Source organism: Vipera ursinii (assembly GCF_947247035.1).
Source record: "Vipera ursinii genome assembly, chromosome: 2".
Taxonomy (NCBI): domain Eukaryota; kingdom Metazoa; phylum Chordata; class Lepidosauria; order Squamata; family Viperidae; genus Vipera; species Vipera ursinii.
Window position 1 is genome coordinate 74,542,234 of NC_139513.1, and position 27,893 is coordinate 74,570,126.

Genomic DNA, 27,893 nt, shown 5'->3' on the forward strand with positions numbered 1-27,893 from the left:
GTTGCTACACAATGCTGCATTTACATTTACAATGAGTTATTTACTGTGGGAGTGTAAGCAGTTTGTTTGGACACCTGGCATTTGCGCTGCAAGGCTGTATAAAGTGGAAATGGGGTAGAAATAGACCGTTCTTCACATCTGTCTACGTGTCATCTTATTAGGGTAACACTGTTTTGATCAGAATGCCTCATCTTTGGCATGCCTCATCCTATGCCTAGCATATCCATGACACGCCAAAGAAAAATGAGATGTTGCAATGTTAAGATGTGAGATAATCGGAAGATGTGGTGGTGTACTAATAGTTGCCATGTAATTTAACAGCCACAGAATTCCCACCTCAGTTTAATTATCTGCCTTAGGTTTCTTTAGAAAAGGATTTTGTGAGTGTTTGCCTGCAATTTAATTCTGATCACATGCCAGCAGGGTGAGACAGCTGAGATATTTTTTTTAAAGGCCAATCATACAAATCCCCATGCATGTAAGCAGTGTTCAGTGAAATTCCTTATTGGTCTCTTACTTTACAATGTAAATTTTGCAATGAAACTGCTAAGCAACAGGCCTATTTAAAAGAGACTGCTCATAAAACAAAACATGAGGCATGCCAAAACAATCAATCAGACTGCCTCTTCTGATGGTTTCTTTGGAACTGAGCCATTCTAAGGACATAGATGACAGTTTCTCTCCATTTCTCTTCACCTGTATCTGAATAAGAGAGAGTTTCTTAGTTTTAGCCTAATAAAAATAACCTTACCTTAGTTCATAATAGAATATATTCCACCTAGCTCGTTTAAAATTTAAGCAGACCTGTTAGTGGTTCCGGCAAATCTTTCTTTGAAATGCTTAGGAATCTTTAAGTCGAATGACATTAGGAGAATATGATAGTAGCAGAGTCAGTTTGCCTGTTAAAAACTTGAGTATTTTAAGGAATAGGCTGTGTGTTTCAGATGGGTAAACACATGGTGACTCTGAGACTACAAAAAAATCCAAGAAAGAACTCTAAAATACTTTTTTTTCATCTTCTATCCCCGGTATAGAATTAGATATGATTTGCTAAAGCAATATGGTTCTCGTGTGCAAATCAAACTCCAAGATGATTTTTAATCCAAAATTCTGCTCGTAACTCTTGTCAGTGAACAGGAGTCCACACTTTTTTTAGAAGAAGGGTGGGAACAAAAGATGTAAGTACAGATTTTGGTAGGTAAGAATGTCTGGTTATTAGGAGACAGCAACATCTGGAATTTATGTCCTCATTATATCAGAGGATTTTTCCCTGTGTGTTTAGCTGTAATTCGTCACAGTCATAGACACTGAATTGATGCTTTTGGAATATGTCAGATCTTATCTGGGCTCCGAAGCTAAGTACAGTCAGGCCTGGTTCATATTTGAATGGAGATTTCTGAGGAACGTCAAGGCTGGAAGTGACAAATTCCTCTTTACTGCTGCCAAGAAAACTATAGGGATGTGTCCATGAAAGGATACTTTTAAAAGATGGAATAAGGATTTCTCTTGCATCACAGTTTCTTTTTGAAATAGATTCAATGGGCACAGTATGTAAAGAGCCAAGGGGTTAGCTGCTGTCTCCCCATTCTTTCCTCTAATTCTGGAGGGGAAAATTTTATGACTGCAAGAGAGACAGTTACAACACCCTGGAATGAAGACAGAATCTGGATATAATTTTCTGGGATTCCACGTAGGCAGCCTGCTTTCTCCACTCACATCCCTTTAGGGATAATTACAGATAGCTATTCTGAGCAATTAAACTGATAGAAAGAGCAAACTCTCACGGGTATGTCAGAAAACACACACTCTCTTTTTTATATAGTAATTTTATTAAAAGTTACAATTGTTGTTGTTGTTGTTGTTGTTGTTAGCTGCGAAGTCGTGTCCGACCCATCGCGACCCTATGGACAACATTCCTCCAGGCCTTCCTGTCTTCTACCATCTTCTGGAGTCCATTTAAGCTCACACCTACTGCTTCAGTGACTCCATCCAGCCACCTCATTCTCTGTCGTCCCCTTCTTCTATTGCCCTCGATCTTTCCCAGCATTAGGCTCTTCTCTAGTGAGTCCTTCCTTCTCATTAGGTGGCCAAAGTATTTGAGTTTTAGCTTCAGGATCTGGCCTTCTAAAGAGCAGTCAGGATTGATCTCCTCTAGGACTGACCGGTTTGATCGTCTTGCAGTCCAAGGGACTCGCAGGAGTCTCCTCCAGCACCATAGTTCAAAGGCCTCAATTCTTTGGCGCTCAGCCTTTCTTATGGTCCAACTTTCACTGCCATACATTGCAACTGGGAAGACCATAGCCTTGACTATACGTAATTTTGTTGACAGGGTGATGTCTCTGCTTTTTAGTGTGCTGTCTAGATTTGCCATGGCTTTCCTCCCCAGGAACAAGCGTCTTTTAATTTCTTGGCTACAGTCCCCATCTGCAGTGATCTTGGAGCCCAGGAAAATAAAATCTGTCACTACCTCCATTTCTTCCCCATCTATTTGCCAAGAATTGAGAGGGCCAGATGCCATGATCTTGGTTTTCTTAATGTTAAGTTTCAACCCAAGTTTTGCACTCTCCTTCTTCACCCGCAACAAGAGGCTCTTTAGTTCTTCTTCACTTTCTGCCATTAGAGTGGTATCATCTGCGTATCTTAGGTTGTTGATATTTCTTCCGGCAATCTTAATTCCAACTTTTGATTCATCTAGCCCTGCCTTTCTCATGATGTGCTCTGCATATAAGTTAAATAGGCAGGGCGACAGTATACAGCCTTGCCGGACTCCTTTCCCAATTTTGAACCAATCAGTGGTTCCGTGTCCAGTTCTCACTGTTGCTTCTTGACCCGCATATAGGTTTCTCAAGAGACAAATAAGATGGTCTGGTACTCCCATCTCTTTAAGAACTTGCCACAGTTTGTTATGATCCACACAATCAAAGGCTTTAGCATAGTCAATGAAGCAGAAGTAGATGTTTTTCTGGAACTCCCTAGCTTTCTCCATGATCCAGCGTATGTTGGCAATTTGATCTCTAGTTCCTCTGCCTCTTCGAAATCCTGCCTGTACTTCTGGTAGTTCTCGATCCACATACTGCTGAAGTCTAGCTTGTAGGATTTTAAGCATGACTTTACTAGCATGAGAAATGAGTGCAATGGTGCGATAGTTTGAACATTCTTTGGCACTGCCTTTCTTTGGAATTGGAATGTAAACTGATCTTTTCCAATCCTGTGGCCACTGTTGAGTTTTCCAAATTTGCTGGCAAATTGAGTGTAGCACTTTTACTGCACTGTCTTTTAAGATTTTGAATAGCTCAGCTGGAATACTGTCACCTCCACTAGCTTTGTTGTTGCTCAGCTTTTCTAAGGCCCACTTCACCTCACATTCTAGGATGTCTGGCTCGAGGTCAGTGACCACCTCATTGTGATTATCTGGGACATTAAGCTCATTCTTGTATAGTTCTTCTGTGTAATTTTGCCACCTCTTCTTAATCTCTTCTGCCTCTGTTAGGTCCCTGCCATTTTGGTCCTTTATCATGCCCATTTTTGCATGAAACGTTCCCTTCATCTCTCCAATTTTCTTGAAAAGATCTCTGGTCCTCCCTATTCTATTGTTTTCTTCTATTTCTTTGCATTGTTCATTTAAGAAGGCATTCTTATCTCTTCTAGCTATTCTCTGGAATTCTGCATTCAATTGGGCATATCTATGTTTTTCTCCCTTGCCTTTCGCTTCCCTCCTTTCCTCAGCTATTTGCAAAGCTTCCTCAGACAGCCATTTTGCTTTCTTGCATTTCTTTTTCTTTGGGATGGTTTTGGTTGCTACCTGTTGTACAATGTCGCGAACCTCTGTCCATAGTTCTTCAGGCACTCTGTCTATCAGATCTAATTCCTTAAATCTATTTGTCACCTCTACTGTATATTCAACAGGGATATGATTTAATTCATACCTGAGTGGCCAAGTGCTTTTCCCTACTTTCTTCAGTTTAAGCCTAAACTTTGCAAGGAGAAGCTCATGGTCTGAGCCACAGTCAGCTCCTGGTCTTGTTTTTACCGACTGTATAGAGCTTCTCCATCTTTGGCTGCAGAGCATATAGTCAATCTGATTTCTGTGTTGACCGTCTGGTGATGTCCATGTGTAGAGCCGTCTCTTGGGTTGTTGGAAAAGAGTGTTTGCTATGACCATCTTATTCTCTTGACAAAATTCTATCAGCCTGTGCCCTGCTTCATTTTGTACTCCAAGGCCAAACTTGCCTGTTATTCCAGTTATCTTTTGGCTTCCTACTTTAGCATTCCAATCCCCCATGATGATAAGGACATCATTTTTTGGTGTTACTTCTATAAGGTGCTGTAGGGCTTCATAGAACCGGTCAATTTCATCCTCTTCAGCACTGGTGGTTGGGGCATAGACTTGGACTACTGTGATATTGAGTGGTTTGCCTTGGATTCGAATTGAGATCATTCTGTCATTTTGAGGATTGTATCCCAGTATTGATTTTCCTACTCTTTTATTGACTATGAAGGCTACTCCATTTCTTCTGAGGGATTCTTGCCCGCAGTAGTATACCTGATGGTCATCTGAATTAAATTCACCCATTCCTGTCCATTTTAGTTCGCTGATACCTAAGATGTCGATGTTCAGTCTTGTCATCTCTTGTTTGACCACGTCCAGCTTGCCTTGATTCATGGATCTTACATTCCAGGTTCCTATGGAGAAAAAATCTTTACAGCATCGGACTTTCCTTTCACCACCAGACATATCCACAGCTGAGCGTCCTTTCGGCTTTGGCCCAGTCGCTTCATTCTTTCTGGCGCTACTAGTACTAGCCCTCTGCTCTTCCCCAGTAGCATATTGGACGCCTTCCGACCTGAGGGGCTCATCTTCCAGCGTCATATTGTTTTGCCTTTTGGTACTGTCCATAGGGTTTTCATGGCAAAGATACTGGAGTGGGTTGCCATTTCCTTCTCCAGTGGATCACGTTTTGTCAGAACTCTCAGCTATGACCTGTCCGTCTTGGGTGGCCCTGCACGGCATAGCTCATAGCTTCATTGAATTACGCAAGCCCCTTCGCCACGACAAGGCAGTAATCCATGAAGGGGAAAGTTACAATTAGAAAGTTAAAAACTAATACAAGCTGAAAAAGAAGAGAGTAAAAAGAAAAAATAGAAAGTGTAGAAATGAAAAAAGAAAAAGTAAGACTATAGTAAAGAAAAAGAACCGTATACAAATGACTTCCCCCTTTACCACAAGTATAAACAATTGTAGTAATTTTTCATTTTCTCTTAAAACACAGTGAATGATCTCTTGTTCCCATATCTCATCTCTTACCTACAAACAAATCCTTAAAGATCCATTGTTCAGTCCTGATCAGCAAAAGTCTATTAAGAGTTACCAGAGATAACATATCTCTTTTAATCTGGATCAAATAAACCAGCTTTATATTTCTTCCTTTTACTTTTAACAATCTTGATATTTAGTACCTCCAAATAATTTCCTAGAGATTTCTTTCTTTTTTTTCTTTTCTTTGCCCCTTTTCACAAAATTCTTCAAAGCTTTAATAAGCCCCTTTTGTAAATCCAGTATAGGAAAATTATCCAGCTCATTCGATATTTATTCAGTGTTGCTAAAGTTGGAGGACTCAGAGTATGCTGACTGGCCTGTTCAATTTATTAAACAGGATTTGAGCATGTTTATCTTCTGGAGCTGAGAACTAAGTCACAAAATTGTCTTAATATTTTAAATTTTAGAGAAGCAACCTAGAACTAGGGAGAAATTTCCTGAGAGTTTAGATAGAACAATTAATCAGTGGAACAACTTGCCTCCCAAAGTTGTGGATGCTCCAACACTGGAAATTTTTAAGAAGAGACTGGACAGCCATTTGTCTGAAATGGTGTAGGGTTTCCTGCCTGTAGCAGGGGGTTGGACTAGAAGATCTCCAAGGTCCCTTCCAACTCTGTTATTCTGTTACAGTCTCCATCTAGAACAGTAATAATAATAATAATAATAATAATAATAATAATAATAATAATAATAATTAATAATAATAATAATAAAATAATAATAATAATAATAATAATAATAATAATAATAATAATAATAATAATAATAATAATAATAATAATGACGGAGGAGGAGGAGGAGGAGGAAGGGACCTTGGAGGTCATCTAGTCCAACCCCCCGCTGAGGCAGGAAACCCTATACCATTTCAGGCAAATGGCTGGCCAGTCTCTTCTTAAAAACTTCCAGTCTTGGAGCATTCACCACTTCTGGAGGCAGGTTGTTCCACTGGTTAATTGTTCTAACTGTCAGGAAGTTTCTCCTTAGTTCTAGGTTGCTTCTCTCCTTGACTAGTTTCCATCCATTGCGTCTTGTTCTGCCTTCAGGTGCTTTGGAGAATAGCTTGACTCCCTCTTCTTTGTGGCAGCCCCTGAGATATTGGAACACTGCTATCAGGTCACCCCTCACCCTTCTCTTCGTTAAACTACACATACCCAATTCCAGCAACTGTTCCCTATATGTCCCCCAATCACCTTTGTTGCTCTTCTCTGTACTCTTTCTAGAGTCTCAACATCTTTTTACATCGTGGTGACCGAAACTGGATGCAGTATTCCAGGTGCATCAAAGAATTTACTGTATGATGTGTCTGAGTGCCTTTTAGAAACTTAAGTCACAGTATATTTTCTAAGCCATAATAGTTTAGTTTACTGTAGCTTGGACTGTGAGTTTAACCATTGTGGTTTGTTTACCATGCTTTCTGACTTGTATGAATAGTCACTGTGTTTTATTCAGCAACATGTGGTTAAAATAAATAGTAACTAGAAATGATCAGTCCAAAGAACAAGACTCTCAGATTAGCATATTTTTAGGAAAAAAAGATTAAAGTAAGAACTCAAGAATTTTGCCAAGTACTTTACTTTGAGGATGATGATAATATAGCTATAGGCCAATTGAGACTGTCTTTCTTGTACTCGTTTAATGTAAGGGGGGGGGGGCTGTCTTTTCTGAGAAAGTGGGTCAGCCTGCATCTGTAGATTGTAAAAACTGCTAATAATCTTCCTGTGAAAATGACAACCAGCTCAGTCAAGAATGAATAAATACTGTAAATAAATAAATAAATGCTGCTCAGTCACCTTTTATCATGAGATGGGTGGCACATAAATTTGATAGATAGGTAGGTAGGTAGATAGGTAGGTAGGTAGATAGAGGGATGTAAAAGAACTACCTATGCAATACTGTCTCAGCCTGGAAACTAAAGCAAACTTTCTTCTATTCATGTACAAGTAACAGGATCATTTATATTAGGCTTATCACTCGTGCATCTCCATCTGTGCAAGTGGTGGGCACATGGGTCCACTGTTCGCACAATTGGATCTGTGCTCCCGTTCCCACCACTTCTACAGCCCAGTTCCAAATGGGCCGCAGCCCTGAACTGGGCTATACCCCGTGGGGATGGGGACCCTTGTTTTAAGAGGTGGGTATAGGTGCTATGTTCACACTCCTGTGCATTGGGAAGCACCTTTGGGAAACTGAATCTGAAGTACTGCATAGCCTGAGTGCTTAATTGTGTAAATGTTAACTTGGAATTCAGAACTGGGGCTTGCCTCTTTTGTTACTTGAATTCCCACCGTCAGAAAATGAAACGATCCACTTACTCACTGCAGAACTGAATATCAACCAGCTTCTAGTGAAGATACTATTTTCCTAAAAGCTAAACTATATCCTGCTTCCAAGGGGGAAAATGTTAAGTCTTTTTCAATTATTCTATACGTGGATCTGAAACCGGATGGAGTCAGTAAAGAGGAAATATTCATACAGAAGCCTTGAGATTCCCAGGTGTATTTTATCCTGGTAGAAGAGGAGACCGATGGAAGTACAGCCACCTGGGGAAAGGCAAACTCTGGCTTCAGTGCGTGAAAAATCTGTCAGTCACCTTTATTTTGGTTGCCAGTGCTCTCATTTTCTCAATTTAAGGATGTTTTGACATTGGTAAGATTCAGCTGTAGAGGCGGTCAACAGTATTAAGTATCTGGGGGTGCAGATAACTTAACAATCTGAAATGGTCTCTCCACACATCATCCTTGGTGAAGCATTTTCTGTGTGAGATGAGGAGAGCACATCTTGCTCCTTCTGCCCTGGCCACTTTTTACAGAGGCACGATTGAGCGCATTTTAACAAACTGCATCGCTGTCTGGTTTGGTGGCGGCAGTGTCTCAGATAGAAAGTCCATACAGAGAATGGTAAGGACAGCCGAGAAGATCGGTAGGAAGCTCGCTTCCTGGTATTCAGGATGCTGCTTATAAGCGCTATGTGCTTAGAGCTCAAAGCGTTGCTAGAGACCCCACACACCCACTTTACGGTCTGTTTCTGTTGCTCCCCTCTGGGAGGAGGTTTCGAAGTATTTCTAGCAGGACTACCCGATTCTGTAATAGCTTTGTTCCCTATGACATCCTTCTGGTAAACTCTCAAGATTCATTTTTCTCGCCATGCACATGTATACATAACCTGAACTAGACTGTTCTTTCTCTGTCATATAATATATGTGGGTATATGCATAGTTCTGTATTTATTTTTGACATGTTTATGTAGTGTATATTGGAGGTGATGACCCTTTGAAAGCTGTATCAACGATTAGTGTACGTTCAACGTGACAATAATCCTATCCTATCCTATCCTATCCTATCCTATCCTATCCTATCCTATCCTATCCTATCATTTTCCCAAGAGAATGGCATACTTGGGGCACAGGGAATCCTTGCTTTAAATAGGACATATGGCTCTCATGATGATTTGGGAGCACACAGTGTCTATGAAAGGAGCATTGATTATCAGCAGCATGATGCTCACTCATCAGTGTCAGGCTCTCTGACCTGTTGAGTTGCAAAAAAGTTCCTGGGCTGGGAAGATCAAGCCAAGGGAAGATCAGAAATGACAGATGATCAAGGCTGAGCATGGACAACAAACTTTGCAACACCAGCTTAGCTGACTTGTTATCCTCTTTCACAGGCTGACGAAGATGCAAGAGACCATGCACCTGGGCACAGCCCTCAAGCTGATAACCTCATGCCATGTCCGCTGTGCGAACTCAGATTCCCAACTTCAGAAATTGAGCTGCATGCTATGAATTGTAATGGCACTGGAGAGGACGCAGTTGAAGATGGTCCAGGTTCGCTGCTTTCTCTGATTTGCAACCGTGCTTCAGTTCTGGCTGACCCCGTGCATCTGTTTGCAATTATGGCATTAGTTAGGAAAATCCGTTGGGGGACAACTTCCATACAGTTCTGTATAGTTTATCCAGTGCTTAGAACTGTATGTAGCTTCTAGACCAGGGGTGTCAAACTGCCGGCCCGTAGGCCGGATGCGTCGCGACGAAACTGCGCCCACCCCATTGCCGGCAATGGGGAAAAAGCTCCGATACGTCGCGCGACGTCACGTGATGTTGCGCGTTTGACATGTCTGTTCTAGACCTAGCACCTTAGTCCATAATTTAGTCTCCATTATTTGTTAATGCAACCTCTCATTTTCATGTTATGAAGTGAAGTCCAAGCATTTTAATCTTGACTAGTCCCTGTTCTTATCCCTAACATGCTTCTGTTTCCAGGTCTACTAAGTTATTTACCAGTGAGAAATCCTGTCCTTAGTGGCTAACATTGCTGCATAATGCTGCTGGATTAAAAGAGTTAACTTTGCAAACAGCTCTTGCTAGGCATTGATATTTAGTAGGTGAATGTCTGCCTGATATGACAAGTATCCTAAATATTTAACCTGCACAGTTATATATGTATAATACACGGAAAAAATATTTATTGTATTTAGACATCTTATTTAGCATCAGGAATGGTGCCTTAGGCTCTTTCCACATATGGGGATAGTACCAAGTTTAAATGGATATTGCCTTCCTGTGTCCCAACAATGTTGTAGGGCTTACATGAGATTGAGAAGCTGAGTTGATTAGCAATTAACTAAGCTTAATTCCTGTTTCAGAAAAACACTGCAAAGATAGTTTTGTGGTGTTTCGTCTGGAGCTGCAGAACAAGTGACTTCCAATTAGTAGGAATTCTCACATTCCAGAGCCAAAAACGCTGTAGATGCTATCCCCGCCCATTATTCATTAAAAACAACAGAGAGATCTGTTGCTCTCCCTGCCTCCTATCATTATTGCTTTTCTCATTACTCTATAAGCAACAGGAATAAGAAGAAAGAGATGGGTGGCTATAGAAATTGGATGGATGGATGGATGGCAGGCATACTGGTTGGAGCATCAGTATTTGTGCCCTCCCATTGGTCAGGCGATTAGTCTGTCATTCCTTCCCCATCCCCATCTACCTAGTCCCAGGGAACAGCAGTGTTGGACTTGGAATTCAAACTACAGAATTCCAAATGTTGCCTTAATATTTTTGTGGTCTGATTACTATAACATCAATTCAGTTCTGATTATGTAGTCCATAAAGGAGACCAAATTAACTAGAATCACTAATGCAGAGTCTGGCCTCCCCTTTAGTAAGGGAGAGATATGACACCTGATTTCTAGCAAAGACAATATTGTAAATATATCATGATAGGGAGAAGGTATTACCAATTTGCATTTTAATGGTATGATTAATATAATGGCATAGGTCTTTTAATTAACCTTGTCATGCCACTAACCATGTCATGTCAAGCTGCAGTACATTATAGGTAAGCATTATTGCAGTTCTAAAATTACTACTCTCATACTCTCAAATATGAACAAGTTGATTTAGCCCTTCAGAAATCTTTATTGAATTAGAAATTATAAAAATCAAATGTTATGAATTTGAGCAATTAAAAAAAATAGTTTCTTTGTCTCTGACCATTTGTTGTCAATAGTTGCCTAAATCTTTTCATGCTGTAGTGAGGACTAATATTTCTATAATGAAGGTCATTTTTTTTCTAACTTCTAACAAGGACTTGTGTATTTTTAAGAAGTGTTCCTGTGTTTTATGTTCCCCAATATGCCCTGTTATCTCCCTGTTTGCACCATAGTATTGTATACTAAGTATACAATTATTTCAATCATTTTATTTACTTATACCTCTGTGTATAATTAGTCATAACATGCACTCACTGTTGTACGTGTAGTGGCCTGTGCAACATATTATTAGGACTGTAGTACAACCTGAATTATGGACAGAGATTCTACTTCCAATAGGGAGAAAGTCTTTGCTTTCGCTTTAATTGTTTCTGTTGGTTGATAGTTATTTGCATTTATAAATATGATAGTTTCTAAAAACAGTTGCTGTGATAATAATAGGAAGAAATATGAAGAAGAGAATGTAATTATCCAGTCATAAGATAATTTTTTTGTGGTTTAATGTTTTGGAAATGGTAGATGTAAGGCAAAATATAATGCCTTATATTTATTATTTGCCTTTTAAATGCATAATATAAAAACAGAATACAATAAAAGCTATCCTTTACTTTGTATATAAACTCACAAACATCTTCCCTCCACTTAATATTTTACCTTGCTTGGATGTATGGCTCAAATGGCTCTCAAATAAAATTTTCTACACCTTCCCTAAAACTAGCTTTTTATTCTTTTTTCCATAGCCCCCTTAACGCCTTCACATGGCGTCTACAATACTGAAACTGCACTATGGCAAATCAAAATCATAATCGAATCCTCAGGGATTTGGGGCTTCTCATGGTCTCTGGATCAATGATTTGATTTAGATCAGACTTGCATCTGCAAAATTTCTTAAGGCCTTTCAATGTTTTCCTGTTAAAGCAGCCTTCTAAAAGTTGATATAAGTATCTGAAGCTAGCTGAGTCAAGTTGGCCCGATGTTATTTTGAAAATTCTCTATTTCACATCCCCCACACTTGACCAGTTGCTTCTGAATAGTCTTTATATTTGTCTGCTCTGCAATCAGGGCAGCAGCACTGTGAAAGAAAATCAAAACTTTGAACCATCCTTCTCCTTAATCTGTTCCAAGAAGGCTACTGTACTTCCTGAGTGTTGACTTGGGCGGGTCAATGATTCAATTTGGGGAGTTCTTAATTGGTTTTCCCGTGGAGGTCTCTGATACTATAAACTCTACCATCTTTCAGTGTTTTTCATTACAAAATAACCTCTGTGACTTGTCCATTTATTGTTCTGTAACTGCCTCCTGTAAATTCCTTGGCTGTTATTTGAGTTTGTAATTTAAAGAAGCTGCATCAGCTTGGCGGATACAGAAGACCATTTCACCCGAGGTATGGTTACGTGGCTTTCTGTGTTCAGGCAATTACTGTGGTTGAAAATACACACACACTTGCAGCTTTTAGCTAAGCTGGTCTTTCACTTCTTTGGCAAACCTACCTGAAATCTTTTAAGGAAGTGTGCAGAATGCCTTTTACCACTGTTGTAATTGTCAAGACGGGAGGGATGTTGATATGCGAGGGTGTGTCATTGGATAACAAAACTTACATATGGAGAAACTGTGGCTCAGATGGAGTCGCCTGAACAGAAGTCTCCAGTTGGATACCTCTCAGCCATTTCGGACACAGACATGCCACGCAGCAGTGTCAAGTTTAGCCTTTGGAAGAAAAGTTGTAAGGGGAGAGATGATAGCCGTCAACCGAAAGAACTGCATACAGAAGAAGGGCAAGATCTATTTTCTGTCACTTCACCGAGCGGAACACAGAATAATACATTGAAGTTGCAGGAAGGCAGATTCTGGTTGCAGTTCAGGAAAAAAGATCTTAAGAGTAAGAACAGTTTTGACAGTGAAACCAATTACTTAGAGAGGTAGTGGCTTCAATTCTTTGAATATGTTTAGGTAAAGGATGGGCAGCTAGCTATTAGGGATGCTTTCGTTTGGATCCCTGTAGTGAGCAACATATTGGACTGAGTGGTCCTGTCCCATTCCATGATCCTCATAGGAAGAAAAAGGGCTTCGGGCAACAGAAGGCTGTCAGAGCCTCCTGCATACCTGTTTTGGCTGGCACTTTCTTGGTAGGTTACCACTGTAACTCAGATAGGGAGACCCCTAGATTTCTTTTCTAGATACCTGCTAATTACATAATGCAAGTCTATTTTGTGGAGCAGTCTCCTGCTTCTCTTTGTTCCACTCTGTAGGTATTTCCAGAATGTTAACCGAGAATATCATCAAAGATTAACAGTGAATTGTCTTCCCCTCCACAATGAGTCAATTTCCAACTTCGTTGAAGAGAAATAGTGTGTCATAATGTTGCAGAATGCATCTGGGGTTGAGACAGGATGTCATTTTTTACCCGCCTTGCAGCCACACCTCAGGTGCAAGGTGTCAAGTCTTCCTTTCCCTTAGCTCTCCCGCTGACGTTGTTTTTAAAAAAGGCTTCAACGTCAAGAGAAGTGACACTGAGATAGCATTTTAAGGCCAACATGGCAAGAAACAGTACCATTATTAATAAGTATTTTTTAAAAATAGCAAGGCTGATTAAAAATATGTGTGTATTTAATACTGAGGGATGTAATGATTGTGGGATGGGGTCTTGTATCAACACAGTGGGAAGCCTGCTGCAAAGGAAACCAGCTTGAGTCATTGATCTCATTTAGGGATCCCCCCCAGTGTTTATAAAAATGTAAATATCTGCTATTTTCTCTTCTGGTAATATATGGAATATGATGCAAAATTTGAAAATTATCTACTTGCAAAAGGATACTAGTACATCGGAAAAATACTCCAAGATTTACAGGCTGCTTCTTTGAGGAGCTTTATGTCAGTATGAGGGACTTTCAATGGTATTTTATCATAGAAATGGGAATCCAAGACGGTATCTATGAAAAAGTTGAAGTGGAGGTTATTTTCTCCTTGGGGGCTTGTATATACATTGCTGATGCTGCTCCTTCAACTCAATTTCCCTATATTTAACATGCATAAGTTACTAGCATGGTCTGGTAAATATAGCCAAGGTACAGGTGAAACTCAAAAAATTAGAATATCGTGCAAAAGTTCATTTATTTCAATAATGCAACTTAAAAGGGGAAACTAATATACGAGATACTCATTACATGCAAAGCAAGATAGTTCAAGCCGTGATTTGTCATAATTGTGATGATTATGGCTTACAGCTCATGAAAACCCCAAATTCACAATCTCAGAAAATTAGAATATTGTGAAAAGGTGCAATATTCTAGGTTCAAGGTGTCCCACTCTAATCAGCTAATTAAGCCATAACACCTGCAAAGGGTTCCTGAGCCTTTAAATGGTCTCTCAGTCTGGTTCAGTAGGAATCACAATCATGGGGAAGACTGCTGACCTGACAGTTGTGCAGAAAACCATCATTGACACCCTCCATAAGGAGGGAAAGCCTCAAAAGGTAATTGCAAAAGAAGTTGGATGTTCCCAAAGTACTGTGTCAAAGCACATTAATAGAAGGTTATGTGGAAGGGAAAAGTGTGGAAGAAAAAGGTGCACAAGCAGCAGGGATGACCGCAGCCTGGAGAGGATTGTCAGGAAAAGGCCATTCAAAAGTGTTGGGGACTTTCACAAGGAGTGGACTGAGGCTGGAGTCAGTGCATCAAGAGCCACCACACACAGACGGATCCTGGACATGGGCTTCAAATGTCGTATTCCTCTTGTCAAGCCGCTCCTGAACAACAAACAACGTCAGAAGCGTCTTACCTGGGCTAAAGAAAAACAGACCTGGTCTGTTGCTCAGTGGTCCAAAGTCCTCTTTTCTAATGAGAGCAACTTTTGCATCTCATTTGGAAACCAAGGACCCAGAGTCTGGAGGAAGAATGGAGAGGCACACACTGCAAGATGCTTGAAGTCCAGTGTGAAGTTTCCACAGTCTGTGTTGATTTGGGGAGCCATGTCATCTGCTGGTGTTGCTACACTGTGCTTCATTAAGTCCAGGGTCAACGCAGCCGTCTACCAGGAGATTTTGGAGCACTTCATGCTTCCTTCCACAGACGAACTTTATTGACTTCATTTTCCAGCAGGACTTGGCACCTGCCCACACTGCCAAAAGCACCAAAACCTGGTTCAATGACCGTGGGATTACTGTGCTTGATTGGCCAGCAAACTCGCCTGACCTCAACCCCGTAGAGAATCTATGGGGCATTGCCAAGAGAAAGATGAGAGACATGAGACCGAACAATGCAGAAGAGCTGAAGGCTGCTATTGAAGCATCCTGGTCTTCCATAACACCTCAGCAGTGCCACAGGCTGATAGCTTCCATGCCACGCCGCATTGAGGCAGGAATTGCTGCAAAAGGGGCCCAAACCAAGTACTGAGTACATATGCATGCTTATACTTTTCAGAGGTCCGATATTGTTCTATGTACACTCCTTGTTTTATTGATTGCATGTAATATTCTAATTTACTGAGATTGTGGATTTGGGGTTTTCATGAGCTGTACGCCATAATCATCACAATTATGACAAATCACGGCTTGAACTATCTTGCTTTGCATGTAATGAGTCTATCTCATATATTAGTTTCCCCTTTTAAGTTGCATTACTGAAATAAATGAACTTTTGCACGATATTCTAATTTTTCGAGTTTCACCTGTATGCAATTCTAGAATCATTGTGTCAGAAGGGATCTTGGAGGCCTTCTAGTGCAACCCCTTGCTCGAGCAGTAGACCTTACACCATTCTGGCAAATGATTGCCCAATCTTTTCTTGAAAACCTCCAGTGCTGGAAGACCCACAACTTCAGGAGGCAGGCCATTCCACTGATTAATTGTACTCACGGTCAGGAAATTTCTCCTTAGTTCCAGGATGGATCTCTTTAATGAGCTTCCACCCATTACTGCCCTCAGGTGCTTTGGATTATAAGCTGACTCTCTCCTCTCTGTGATAGCCCCTCAAGTACTGGAAGAGTTTTCATGTCACCCCCTAGTCCTCTTCATTGGACTACTAGACCCTCTGTGCTATCTCTAGGGTCTCAGCATCTTTCCTGTATTGTGGTGACCAGAACTGTTCATGGTATTCTATGTGGGGCCTCCCTTAATGTAAATATAAAGTAGTACTATTGCTTCATGTGATTTTGGAAGTATTCCCTCTGTCAATGCAGCCTAGGACAGTATTGGCTTTTTTGGCAGCTGGAGCACAGTGTGGTTCATACTTAAGTGGTCGTCCACTAGGAATCTAAATCTCTCTCACAAATGTTACTTGGGGCTAGGTATCACCTCTTCTATACTGTGCATTTGGTTGTTCTTGCCTAAGTGTAAGACCTTACTTTTCTCACCACTGAATTGCATTTTGTTGGCTAGGGCCCACTGCACAAGTACATCAAGATCTTTCTGAATCTTGAGTCTATCATCTAAAGTGTTAGCAGTTTTCCCCAGCTTGGTGTTATTTGCAAATTTGGTGAGTTCCCCTTCTATGCCCTCATCTAGATCATTTGTGATGCTGAAGAGCATTAGACTCAGGACAAGATCTTAAGGTACCTCACTTCATGCTTCCCGCCATGTAGATAGACTTCCATTGAGGATGACATGCTGAGTTTGGTTGGTCATCCAATTACAAATCCATCTGGTGGTGGTAATGTTTGTCCCACATTGTTCTGTCTTATTAAGAGTAGGCTGTGGTCTACTTTGGCAAATGCCTTATCAGATGCCTAAGTAAACTGTGTCCATAGCATTTCATTTATCAACTAATTTAGTCACTTTGTCAAAGAAGGCAATAAGGTTTGTCTGACATGTTTTAATGAAGCCATGCTGGCTTCTAGTAATTGCCTTGCTCATTTCTAGATGCACACAAATCCACAGCTTGATTATCTTCTCCAAGATTTTCCCAGGTATTGATGTCAAGCTGATTGGTCTGTAGTTTCCCAGGTACACCCCCCTTTTTTTTTTGAAGATTGGAACCACATCAGCTCTTTTCCTCTGGCAATTCCCCTGTGTTTGAGGAGCCCTGAAAGATTTTGTTCAGTGACCACCAAGAGTAAACTGAAACTGAGTCTTTAGTTTATTGGATCTTCTTCCTATTTCTTTCCCCTCAAAGTATATTAGATACATTCTGAGATAATTTTTGCTTTGAACATGTAAATTTACGTTTCTTGAAATAGTAAGGTGATTTCAAGACACTATCTACACAGTATCTTTAAATAGCAAGGAAGTCATTAAGATTATGTCAGAAGTCACATTAGAAAAATAATCCTTCTCGTAGGCTAGGAAATAGTTTGGAAAAGTTTGTTCTAAAATTTTGGAGAATCAGAAGAACTCAAAATGTGGTACTCAGAAAAAAAATTAAAGGAGAAATTGCCAGGAATGTACCAAATTATTCAAAATACTTGCAGGGGCCCATTATGGGTCCTCCATGAGTATTTTAATTACAAAGTGCTGCCATTAGCTTCTAGACCCCTCTCAGCATGAATGGAAAGGGTTAGTCGATATGGAATGCACCGAAGGGAGGTTATTTTATATTCAGAGGAATCAAGAGAGCTTTTCTTCACTGACGAGAAGAAAACCAAAACTGATCAACTTTTAATGTGACTACAGTGAACATTGCAAACATGTTTGAGTTAGCCCAGCATGTCGAGAGAGAAGATGCTGTGCTCATTCTGTATCGAGGGTTGAGAAGTACATTTTTCTCTTTTGCTGTAAGTGGAGAGTTATCTTGTAGCTGTTTTTCCTTTTGGGTTTTTTCCTTGGGAATCTTGCTCTAAGTTGAGCTCGATAGCATCATCTGACCATGGCTTTGTTGACTTTGGTGCTTGGAATGGAGCAGGTCAACTCAACTAGGAAAGGCTAATGCTGCCGGTGATGCCGTCCCCTGCTGCTGCTTCTGTTGGCAGTACAAACGTCGGTCTTTCCTGGCATTTCTGATGTTCTGGTCCCAGAGGTTTCTAGCAGCCTTATTGTGTCAGATGTGCTCTATTCTGCTGGAAAAAAAATAGCACTGATTAACACCTGAGCTGTGCACAAGAGACTGTTATAGGAATATTAACAATTATGCACCGGCTCAGAGAACTGCTTTGCTTTTGCTGCAGACTAGCTTGTTAAAAAGCCTTTGGGAGTGTCAAATAACTTGGGGATTAACAATTAAGTATAGAAACTACTTGTATCCAGAGCCAGGCCAGGTTTGCAGAAATGAGTTTAATAATAATAATAATAATAATAATAATAATAATAATAATAATAATAATAATAATAATAATAATAATAATAATAATAATAAAAAGTTGGAAGGGACCTTGGAGGTCATCTAGTCCAACCCCCTGCTCAGGCAGGAAACCCTATACCATTTCAGGCAAACGGCTGTCCAGTCTCTTCTTAAAAACCTCCAGTGTTGGAGCATTCACCACCTCTGGAGGCAGGTTGTTCCACTGGTTAATTGTTCTAACTGTCAGGAAGTTTCTCCTTTGTTCTAGGTTGCTTCTCTCCTTGACTAGTTTCCATCCGTTGCTTCTTGTCCTGCTTTCAGGTGCTTTGGAGAATAGCTTGACTCCCTCTTCTTTGTGGTAGCCCCTGAGATATTGGAACACTGCTATCATGTCACCCCTCAGTTGTTGTCCCCTCTTAAGAAGTCAGCCTTTTACGAATTTGTGAAGGTTCATCACCAACTTTTTCCTCGCAAGTAAGCAGCCCAGAAGTGTCTGCAAGTATAAACTTTAACCCAGAGAATACATAGTCCTCACACTGGTCATTGCATCATGTAAGGTGGGGAAAGGCACCCATTAAAATTGGTCTGTTATTTGAACTAGTGTGTGATAGTAGTTATCATGAGAGCAAATACAGAGGTGCCGAGGAGCCAAAACGAATGCTTCAAAGCCCAAAATTTTGCTGGCACTGGTAAAACATCTTTCCATTCTGAACTCTGTAGGTGCACCTACTTTAGAACAGATGTTGAGCAAACAGTAACAGTTTTATAGTGCCTATAACACAAATTCAAACCTTTCTCCTAATGAGAGCATTGAGCACAGGAAGATCTGATACGAAGCTGTAAAAATGTTCTGATACGCTGCCCCCTCCACTGGATTGCCCAACAGTGCTTAAAGCAACATCTGTTCTACATTAGCAACTCTAGCCCCCTGGTGGAAATGGCTTAGGATATCCGATATGTTCCCCAAGTAGCATAGCTGGTGGTTTGTCAACAGAAAGAAATGGAAAGGAATTCAATTGTATGAAACGGACATTTTAAAATCATGTTTATAAATGGCTAACAAGTAAAGCTGTGGCCTCTGATTGGGTTTGCCCTGATTTCATTATTATAGTGATTAAATCTAACCAGTATAAAGAATTATTGCTGCGTATATGATTATTCTGATATATGGGAAATTTTGGCTGTTAGCCTTTCTTACCCTTTTCCCTGTTTAAAATGTATTTCGGGTCTTGGTTATGTGATTTTAACCAACCAGATAGGTTTCTCTTCCCTTTTGCCCCTACATCTCTATTCAGACCTATCCCTCACTTCTCAGGCTCTTGTCAAAACCCCTTTTCATAATCTACCCAAATCCAGAACTTCTTAAAAACAAATGTTGTGCCTTATGCCAATATGCAGACATGCATTCCACAATGGAAATGCAGGCTACCACTTGTTCTGGGTTTTACTCTTTTTTCATTCCCCAGTAAACACATACATATGATCCAAGCCTCTGGAATACTTCTCACCTTGATTCACTGAGGTCATTCATTTATCCAACTCTAACGGAGTCAAAGAGGTCTCCTGTGCCTTTGGATTTGAAACAATACTAGAAAGAGCAGATCTTTGAGTGCAGCGTTGTCAGAGTTGGTTTCCAGGTTTTCCATATTTGTCCAACATTTCTACTAGTTATCAAAGCAATAGATAGGTGTCTTTCATTGTTAGGTTGTTTAGAGTTCCCATGTGAATGTAGAAATGAAATAATTTAGATTATTGGTGCAAAAGCCTTCATACAGAGTTTAAGTCAACACTTCTGTCTTCATGCACTGGGTGAATGCTTTAAAACTTCAGCTTACATAATGAGAAATATCACATCATTATAAATTAGACCTCACTACTCTCACGGTGATGCCCCAAGCAAACCGGTCCTACTTGGCAAGAAGCTTTGACGTTCTTTTCTGAAACATATATTGTGTCCTTTGTTGTGATACTTGACACTTCTTGAGATCTCCAAGAAGAGAGATAGAACAACTGTTTTGTTTTTGTTTTCAAGTAATGACCCGCCGACAGAGGGAAGCCAAGAGTAAGCTTGCCAGCTACAAAAAAGCCTCAAAATCTGTAGACATGGACAAGTAAGTAGTATGCTCTATATAGTCCATTTTGACGATTTTTTTAATTGGAGCCCTGGTAGATATTTCTGTTACATAAAACTCTGAAGCTTTGATAGATTCACTCATCATTCTGTGATGCATCTTGTAATAGGAAAGGCCACCTCAGTCTTACCTATTTTTTACCTTTCCTTCTAGTTGGGCTTTCCTAGGTTTTACATTCTTTTTAGAACGCCTAATTCAGCATTGTCTACCCACAGCAGTGCTTCTCAATGTCATCCACTTTAAAATGTATAGACCAATCCATGCTTGCTGGGGAATTCTGGGAATTAAAATCCACACCTCTTAAAGTGGATGAGATTGAGAAACACTCGCCTAGGGCAGGGGTAGGCAACCTTGGCTCTTTTATGACTCATGGACTTCAACTCCCAGAATTCCTGAGCCAGCATGGCTCAGCTTGGAAACTCTCCCTTTTCCCTCAGCATGACTGGCTCAGGAATTCTGGGAGTTGAAGTCCATGAGTCGTAAAAGAGCCAAGGTTGCCTACCCCTGGCCTAGGGAATGCGGATGTGCTGCTAGTTAAACGAATCCTTTGCCCTCTCCCCTTTTATCTGCATTATTATTAAACCCATAATGTGATTGAAACAATACTTATAAAACTCTATTAACAATGGCAAAGGTGGATATCCCCAGCTTTAATAATCTAGCTCTGGAATCTGCCAGGACTGGCATGTAAATGTAACAATATTCCTCATACCGATTGTGTCTGCATAATTCAGACTGTACAGATGTAATAATATAAAGAGAAAGGTAAGAAATAGAGCTAGTATTCAAACACAAATGCCAGTTTGGCCATGACGATACCATATTTCATGTGAGTTTGAGTGTCTTTAAACCTCTGCTTGCCATTCCACATTGTAACAAATGTACCCATTGACATCTCACAGCTGTTTTCAGTGTTGGAGGAAATTATATATTCCTGCAGTGAGGGTGTTTCAGCATGGTGGAAACATGCAAGTCCCCTGAGCATTAAAAATAATAATAAAGGGAGATCTTAAAACTGGTTAGCAAGCCAAACAAAGACCACAAGCAAATTCCTGTAGCACTAGTGTTCTTAAAGGTATTTTTGGTCCTGGCACAAAAATCACACAATTTGTTTTGGTCTCGCACAGGCTGATAGAGGCAATAAATATCAAGGCAATTTGCAAAGGTCTGCAAAGCAGCCAAACCGTCCGCCGTAGGTAGTTACCTTAAACTGTGCTCTAAGAGCAGCATAGGTTGGAAAAGTAGATTAATTGTTGTGCATATCTACATGTTTCTATCAGAACAAAGCTATGATAGAGAAGATTAGCATGTCTGGTGCCTTACCTGTGGTTACACTGTTAATGAAATTAAGGAATTCAAATGAAACCGGTTTTGTTTAATCTTTCTTATTGCTGTCCTCCCCCCACCTGTTCACCCACAAAGAGTTTGTCAGTAAAAATCCTGCCTGAAAATAATGTTGCTGCTACAAACACTGGATGGCAACATAACTAATAGAATTAGGCTAATTATAGAGAGGACAGCTTCTGTTTAGGCACATTATCTTGGTAATCAGCAGGGACTGGAAAGAAAATACGGAAAAGTACTGTGGGATTTAGCATCAAGGGGGGGCTCCTCAGACACATTTCAGATATCATTGTGCAGCAAATTTCACTGGATTTATCTAGTTCCAGATCATCAATTAAGCAGCCACCTCCAGTTCCATTTCTGCCCTCATGTGCCAAAGGGGGGGGGCAGATTGGCTTCTTGGATATATCTAGCAGACATGTCAAACTCACGACGTCATGTGACATTGCGCAATCGATCGGGGATGGTTTTGCCATTGGCAGTGGGGTTGTTCTGTACCAGCCTGCTACCGGCCCTGCAGAAAAGGCAGGGACAACCCCTCCACAAACGGCAAGAGGCTGGAATACGCTTGCCAAATTTATTGCAACAAAAACAAACAAGACACGAACCAAGAAACAGAAGCTTAAAGAAACATGAACCATCCGAGCGGTTGCCTTCAGCAAACCAGCCCTCCCAGACATTCCACTTATATAGAGTTCAGGGCGTGGCTTCTCTCTGCCTCCTTCCGAGAAGCCCCATTGCCTTCCTCTGTTTACTCCTAATTGACTGCCTCCTGCGTCGGGCGTCCTTGAACAGGGCCAGCTGTGGGTCATCTTCATCCACACTGTCAGGCTCACACAGCTGGGTCTCCGTGGTGACCAAGTGGGAGGGGCCTGGCTGAGGGCTCTCATCAGCAAGATCTTCAACCCCCTCAGCAAGGTCTTCAACACCCCCCTCCTCCTCTGAGTCGTCTGACCCAACTGCCGAACACACAGGCTGACCCTGAATCACAACAGGGGTGGGTGCGGCTTCCGGATGACGCGTCCAGCCTCCAGGCCGGCAGTTTGACACCCCTGGGTTAGATTGTTTAGCAGAGGAATTATGGGACACAGTTGAGTTAGTTGGAGTGATCTGAGCATTGGTAGAGGCTGGTGTTTTACCCTATTCTTGAGCTCCAAATGCTCAATGCTTCTTTGTCAGTACCGCATGCTTTAAAAAGGAAATTGTGCCCTGGCAGATTTATTAGTTAGATGACTTTATTTAGACTGAGAAAAACATGTCTCTGACTTAATACACTTGATTTGCTTTTTGGGGCACAACATAACTCCAATTTTGCAAAAGCAGATACTTCATTCAACTGAGTTGACAGGTTCTAAAAGGAAATCAGTATTGTTTGAGATAGCTAGAGGAGCTGATTTCATTACATCCCATTGCTGCAGTAGCAGCACCCAGGAAAGCAGCTGGAAGAAAACTCATTCTGTCCTTTTTGACTAGGCAACAGGCCAGTTTTACAGTACAGTATCGGTCACGTCACTGTGCAGATCCTGCTCCATTGACAAGTCTTACCTACAGAACAGCTAGAAGCAGCAAAAATGAAAAAGAGTGAATTCTAATGCAATTCTTTCCTTCCTTATTTGGCAGGCATGAGAAGTGTTATCTTTGTAAATCTCTAGTGCTAAGGAAAGAGTATCAGAGCCATGTTGATGGTTGTCTTTGTAGCCGGAATGTTGATGGAACCCAGAGTCATAAGAGGCTGCGGCATGCAAAAGTAAGGATCTGTATTCTTGGTTCACACTTGCGTGGAGAGATTAGCAGGCCTACCTACTCTTGTCTTTGTTTATATCCTTTTCTGAAGAGAGATTGGGTCTGCCTGATTTTCCAACCCCATAAATACGCTTGGCTGCATTGGGGAAAAAAATACACTCTGGCTGTTTGACTTGATTTTAAATGATGGGATTACATATCAACTAGAATATCAGTCCACAGCCCTCTGGATGTTGGTTGATTCCAAATCCCATCAGTTCCATTCAGCGTGAACAGTGTTCAGAAGGAAGGCAAGGATAGGGGAAAAAGCCAACCAACAGACTGAATGAGGAAGGAAATCCTCCCAGAATTGTAACCTTTGCCATATCAAGGAATGGCCTTTGATTCACAAACAGTATGTCTTCAGAAACTGCAACATTCACAAGAATACTGATAATGAGCATGTTTACAATGCCTCCCATTCAATGTCGGATGCAGTGTCAAACTCTTAGAATAACAGTCAACTTGTTTGGAATTTACACTTTTCAAAGCTAAATGAAGTATTAAAATAAATTACGAAGTATTCTCTTTCTGGTTACAGGGACTCCCAGATTCCTGAATACTCCTTATAGGTTGTAAAAAAAAAATTGTCAGTCAAAAGTGTATCTACGCTTATCTTGAAAGTCAGTAAACCTATATAAGAACTTGGTTTACCAGTCAGTGGTAGACTCTTAACTGCAAGAGACCAGTGGCTCACTGTAACTTGCTAGCTTTAATAAAATATTTGCTGAATCCTTTCCAGTTGTGACTGGAGTTGTGCTCTTAGATGAAGTCTGCATCCACTGTATTGTATTTATGGGGTTTTTTAAAAAAACAACACTGGGCTATAGAGTGGATCTTTTTCCATTTGAATCCTGCCTTTTTGCCATGAAAGGAAAAATGAAATAGTTGTGTGGTTCCTTTTCTTTAATATTTTTCGGTATTCTTGACCTAGAAGAGCCCTGAACCACTGTTGGCATCAATAACTTAGCCTTTGTTGTTTGCATAGAACAGGGGTCGGCAACCTCGGCTCTTTTATGACTCGTGGACTTCAACTCCCAGAATTCCTGAGCCAGCATAGCTGGCTCAGGAATTCTGGGAGTTGAAGTCCACGAGTCATAAAAGAGCCGAGGTTGCCGACCCCTGGCATAGAATATACATGTATTTATTTATAAATACTTTTTAATGTGGTGTCTTAATCAAAGCCATTTTGAAATGTTTATGAGATTAAAGTGTGTGGGTTTTTGCTGGTCTTCCCATCATTGTAGCTATGTTTAATTTCACAGTCTATGCAAAACATGTACCTGCTTCCCCTTCAATTTTCCATTCTCCTATATCTAAAATGCTGCAGCACAGTATTCTCTCCACCTCTGAGAGATGCACTGCAGCCATGGTGGGGCATTTTGAGTGAGATGAATAACGAGAAATGTCTGTTTTATTTTAATTATTCAAGCTTAATTCTCCAGGTAGGTCATTCTTTCTTTTGAGAAACATTTTTGTGAAATACTTGGCTATTCATATGGCCATCCATTGTTTATCTGTTCACCCATATTGATCCATACCTTATAAATCCCGCATTATGAACGTGCTTTCTATTCTACTTGTACAATGATTCGCTTACTACCTTACAATATTATTTTTGATTATGGTCCTTTATGTCCAACTTTTTGGCAGAGAGAAAAGGACATAATAGGTAAATGCAAATGTTTTTGTAAAGTCTAACAGCATTTCCCTGCTCAGAATTGCTATCCAGAACAAAAATGACCTCTGCCTACAATATTACTGTCATACCAGAGTGCAGAATTGAGCCTTACTGGTGGGCAACAGGTAGTAAGGCAAAGTCTGTGCTAATTCTTTTCCTTCGGTATACTTGGAACTCTTTCCAAACATTATAGTAACTCTTTGTATTTCATCCTATGTCAGGCATACCAGTGCAGTTGATAAGGAAGCAGTAGCAGAGATAATGAATTTGTAGGGAGCCTCATGCATGTACTCTGAGTGAACCACTGGATGCTACAGAAATAAATGTAAAATAAAAGGCATCAGAGGATTTATTGGCAGATAATTCAGACAAAACGATTTGCATCCGTTACGAGCATCCGTAAGCCACCCAAAAATTGTGTGTGTGTGTGTGTGTGTGTGTGTGTGTGTGTGTGTGTGTGTATGGATCCTTGGTTTTTCGGGTTTTTCCCCGCGTAGAACTAAAGGTGTGGGCGCAACGTTTCGACGGAGTCCCATCCGTCATCATCAGGCTTTGGCTTCCTTCTTCTGGGAGAAGCATGTGGCTGTTAGTTCCTCTTTTTTAAACTGCCAGAGGGGGTGTGTTCTGTGGAGGTGTGCTCTGATTGGGTAGGGGACCAAGTGTGTTCTGATTGGGTGGGAGTGTGTTTTGAATGGTGGGTGTGTTCTGATTGGGTGGGGGGGTGTTCTGAGTGGATGGGCTGGTCTCAGCTGCCAGCTCCAGAACTGAGCTGGTGAGTTGTGCTGCTTTTGTTCGGCTTCGTGTTTGTGGTGGTGCCATGTTTTTATAGTGGGTGTCAGTTTGCTTATTGTGTGGTTTGGAGGGGTTTAAAGTGGCTGATGTTGCAGCTGTAGTTAGGTTTCTGTTTTGTGGTTGTGTGTCTTTATCGTTGTGGGTTCGGATTTGCTTTTTGAATGGTTGTGTGGTGGTGATGTCATGTGATGTTATCATGAGTTTGGGTCTGGTATCATTATATATTAAAAGATAGTATAAAAAGGAGGAAGGGAATAGGACTCACTCATGGGAGTGATTGAAGACAGCTGGATTTGGAGACACTGAAAGTCTTAGTGGATAAGTCAGAGCTGGAAATACTGCAGAGGAAGGAAAAAACACATATATCTGATAAAACTACAGTCAGCTTACTTGAAAATAAATTATTTGCAAACCGCCCCCCCCCCCAATATTCATGGAAAGGCGAACCAGAGCTGAGAAAGACATATTGTATTTCAAAAAGTAAGTGTACATTTGCCCTATATCTACTACTTAAAATACGGTGTGTCTGAAGACCTGTCCATATATCGCAGAAGGAGGAATGAAAGAGCATACAGTTGATCACCATTAGGGGAAAAAATGCAAATAGTTATCTGTGAAACATAGACATCACTGCGTACAGCCGCTGATTCTGAATCATTTGCTAAGCCCTTGCTGGCTATAGCCCTTAGGTTTCAGCTGTGTTTCCTTCCTTCAGCTATTGCCAACCTTAATCTACGATGAAGGTGTCAAATTTATCTAGCCGATTAATTCATGCAATTCATCCATTTAATTCCCACATGGTTTAACTCCGGGCGTGACAAGAGGGCATCACGTCCTGGTCCTCCTCGTCCCCTCTCTAAGTTGTGCATGGTTGCTGCCTTACATGCATTACCCATCTTGTGCAGCAAAGGCCTCCATGTAGCCTTTGTGCTGATTTATTTCAGATGGTAAGATTTTAATCCATAGAGCAGTGTGAATGCTAAGGCAATGTGATTTCTCAGCAGGAAGATGCAACATGATGTCTCTGTTTTATGTAATCCCTTAAATCCATCACAGGCCCTGGCCCCTCAGGAATTTATATGCAAATGACAAAAGACTGCCTGTTGATGAGTTTAGCTGGGAGACAGCCAAACATTCTGCATTTTCTTGCGCAATGGGAAGCTTCTGTTCATGTCACTTGCTTTGGTTCAGAATTCCTTTTCTTTTTCTTCTCCACGGAAGAACTTGGCTGACATTTAAAACAGTCGCCGGAAATGTTAACGTGACTTTTTGGCACCTAAGGCTCAGGTCCTCCCTGTTGCTTTTCCAAATCAACGCAGATGATTTCTGCTGCTTCTTAAATGAGCATTGTAGCTTCTGACCCCAGATGCTCTGAATAGCGAGCATCCTTTTCTTCTTTTTGCTTATCTTGGCCCTGGTCCCTGGGGACAGCTGCAGGGATGCCTGCCCAGAACTCTTTGAAGTAGATAATAACAAATGTAAAACAATATTTCCAAAAGGGAACCTTCGGAATGAAGTTTGTTTTAATTCTGTCTTAAAATTTTATAGCAGCATTTGGAAGGTAATTAAATCAACCAAAAGAACATGTAATTAATAATGGATGATACTTGGCTACGCAAAAACGATGACGGAAAAGTTCTGTTCCAAGGCTACGTTGGATTCTGAGGCTAGAACGATATAGTTATAGCTGCTGCCCGAAGCCACACTCCTCCTTCCTCCTTTCCTGCAGAACATCTAACGTGGCGAAATACCTGCGTTGTCATCACGCTTAGCAATTCTTCCCTCATGATTACTGTTACGTTGCTAGGGAGGACAGAAGAAAGCGGGATTGCCTTTTTGTGACGGAACTTTTACCCTCTAGTGCCAGCTCCAACAGAAATGTGGCTGTTGGTTTGTTGTTGCTCATTTACATAAATATATGTAAGCTTGAGAGTATGGTGGTGAAACATTGGTGGCTTTGCATTATTGGGGGGGCAGGGGGCCTGAAGTCAGCTCACTAGGTCAACATCTACTAAAGTGCAGATATGATAAAATGGAAGATAAAATGAAAAAAAAAACTTGGTGTAGTGAGAAGAAAGCTGGTCTTTGTTTCTGGGCAACCACAAGATGTCCAGAGTTCTGCTTCTGTCTGGGTGGGTGGTTCCGATGG

General features: G+C 40.9%; 1 protein-coding gene across 8 annotated transcripts in view; it reads left to right on the forward strand.

Moving 5' to 3' along the window:
- Positions 1-27,893, forward strand: part of UIMC1 (ubiquitin interaction motif containing 1) — a 92,017-nt gene that overhangs the window by 61,609 nt on the left and 2,515 nt on the right. For all 8 annotated transcript variants that reach the window (XM_083354101.1, XM_083354100.1, XM_083354102.1 and 5 more), the window contains 3 exons: positions 8,981-9,140; positions 20,046-20,124; positions 23,110-23,236. In XM_083354101.1, the coding sequence (XP_083210227.1) occupies positions 8,981-9,140; positions 20,046-20,124; positions 23,110-23,236 (366 nt within the window). The remainder of the gene's footprint in view (positions 1-8,980; positions 9,141-20,045; positions 20,125-23,109; positions 23,237-27,893) is intronic.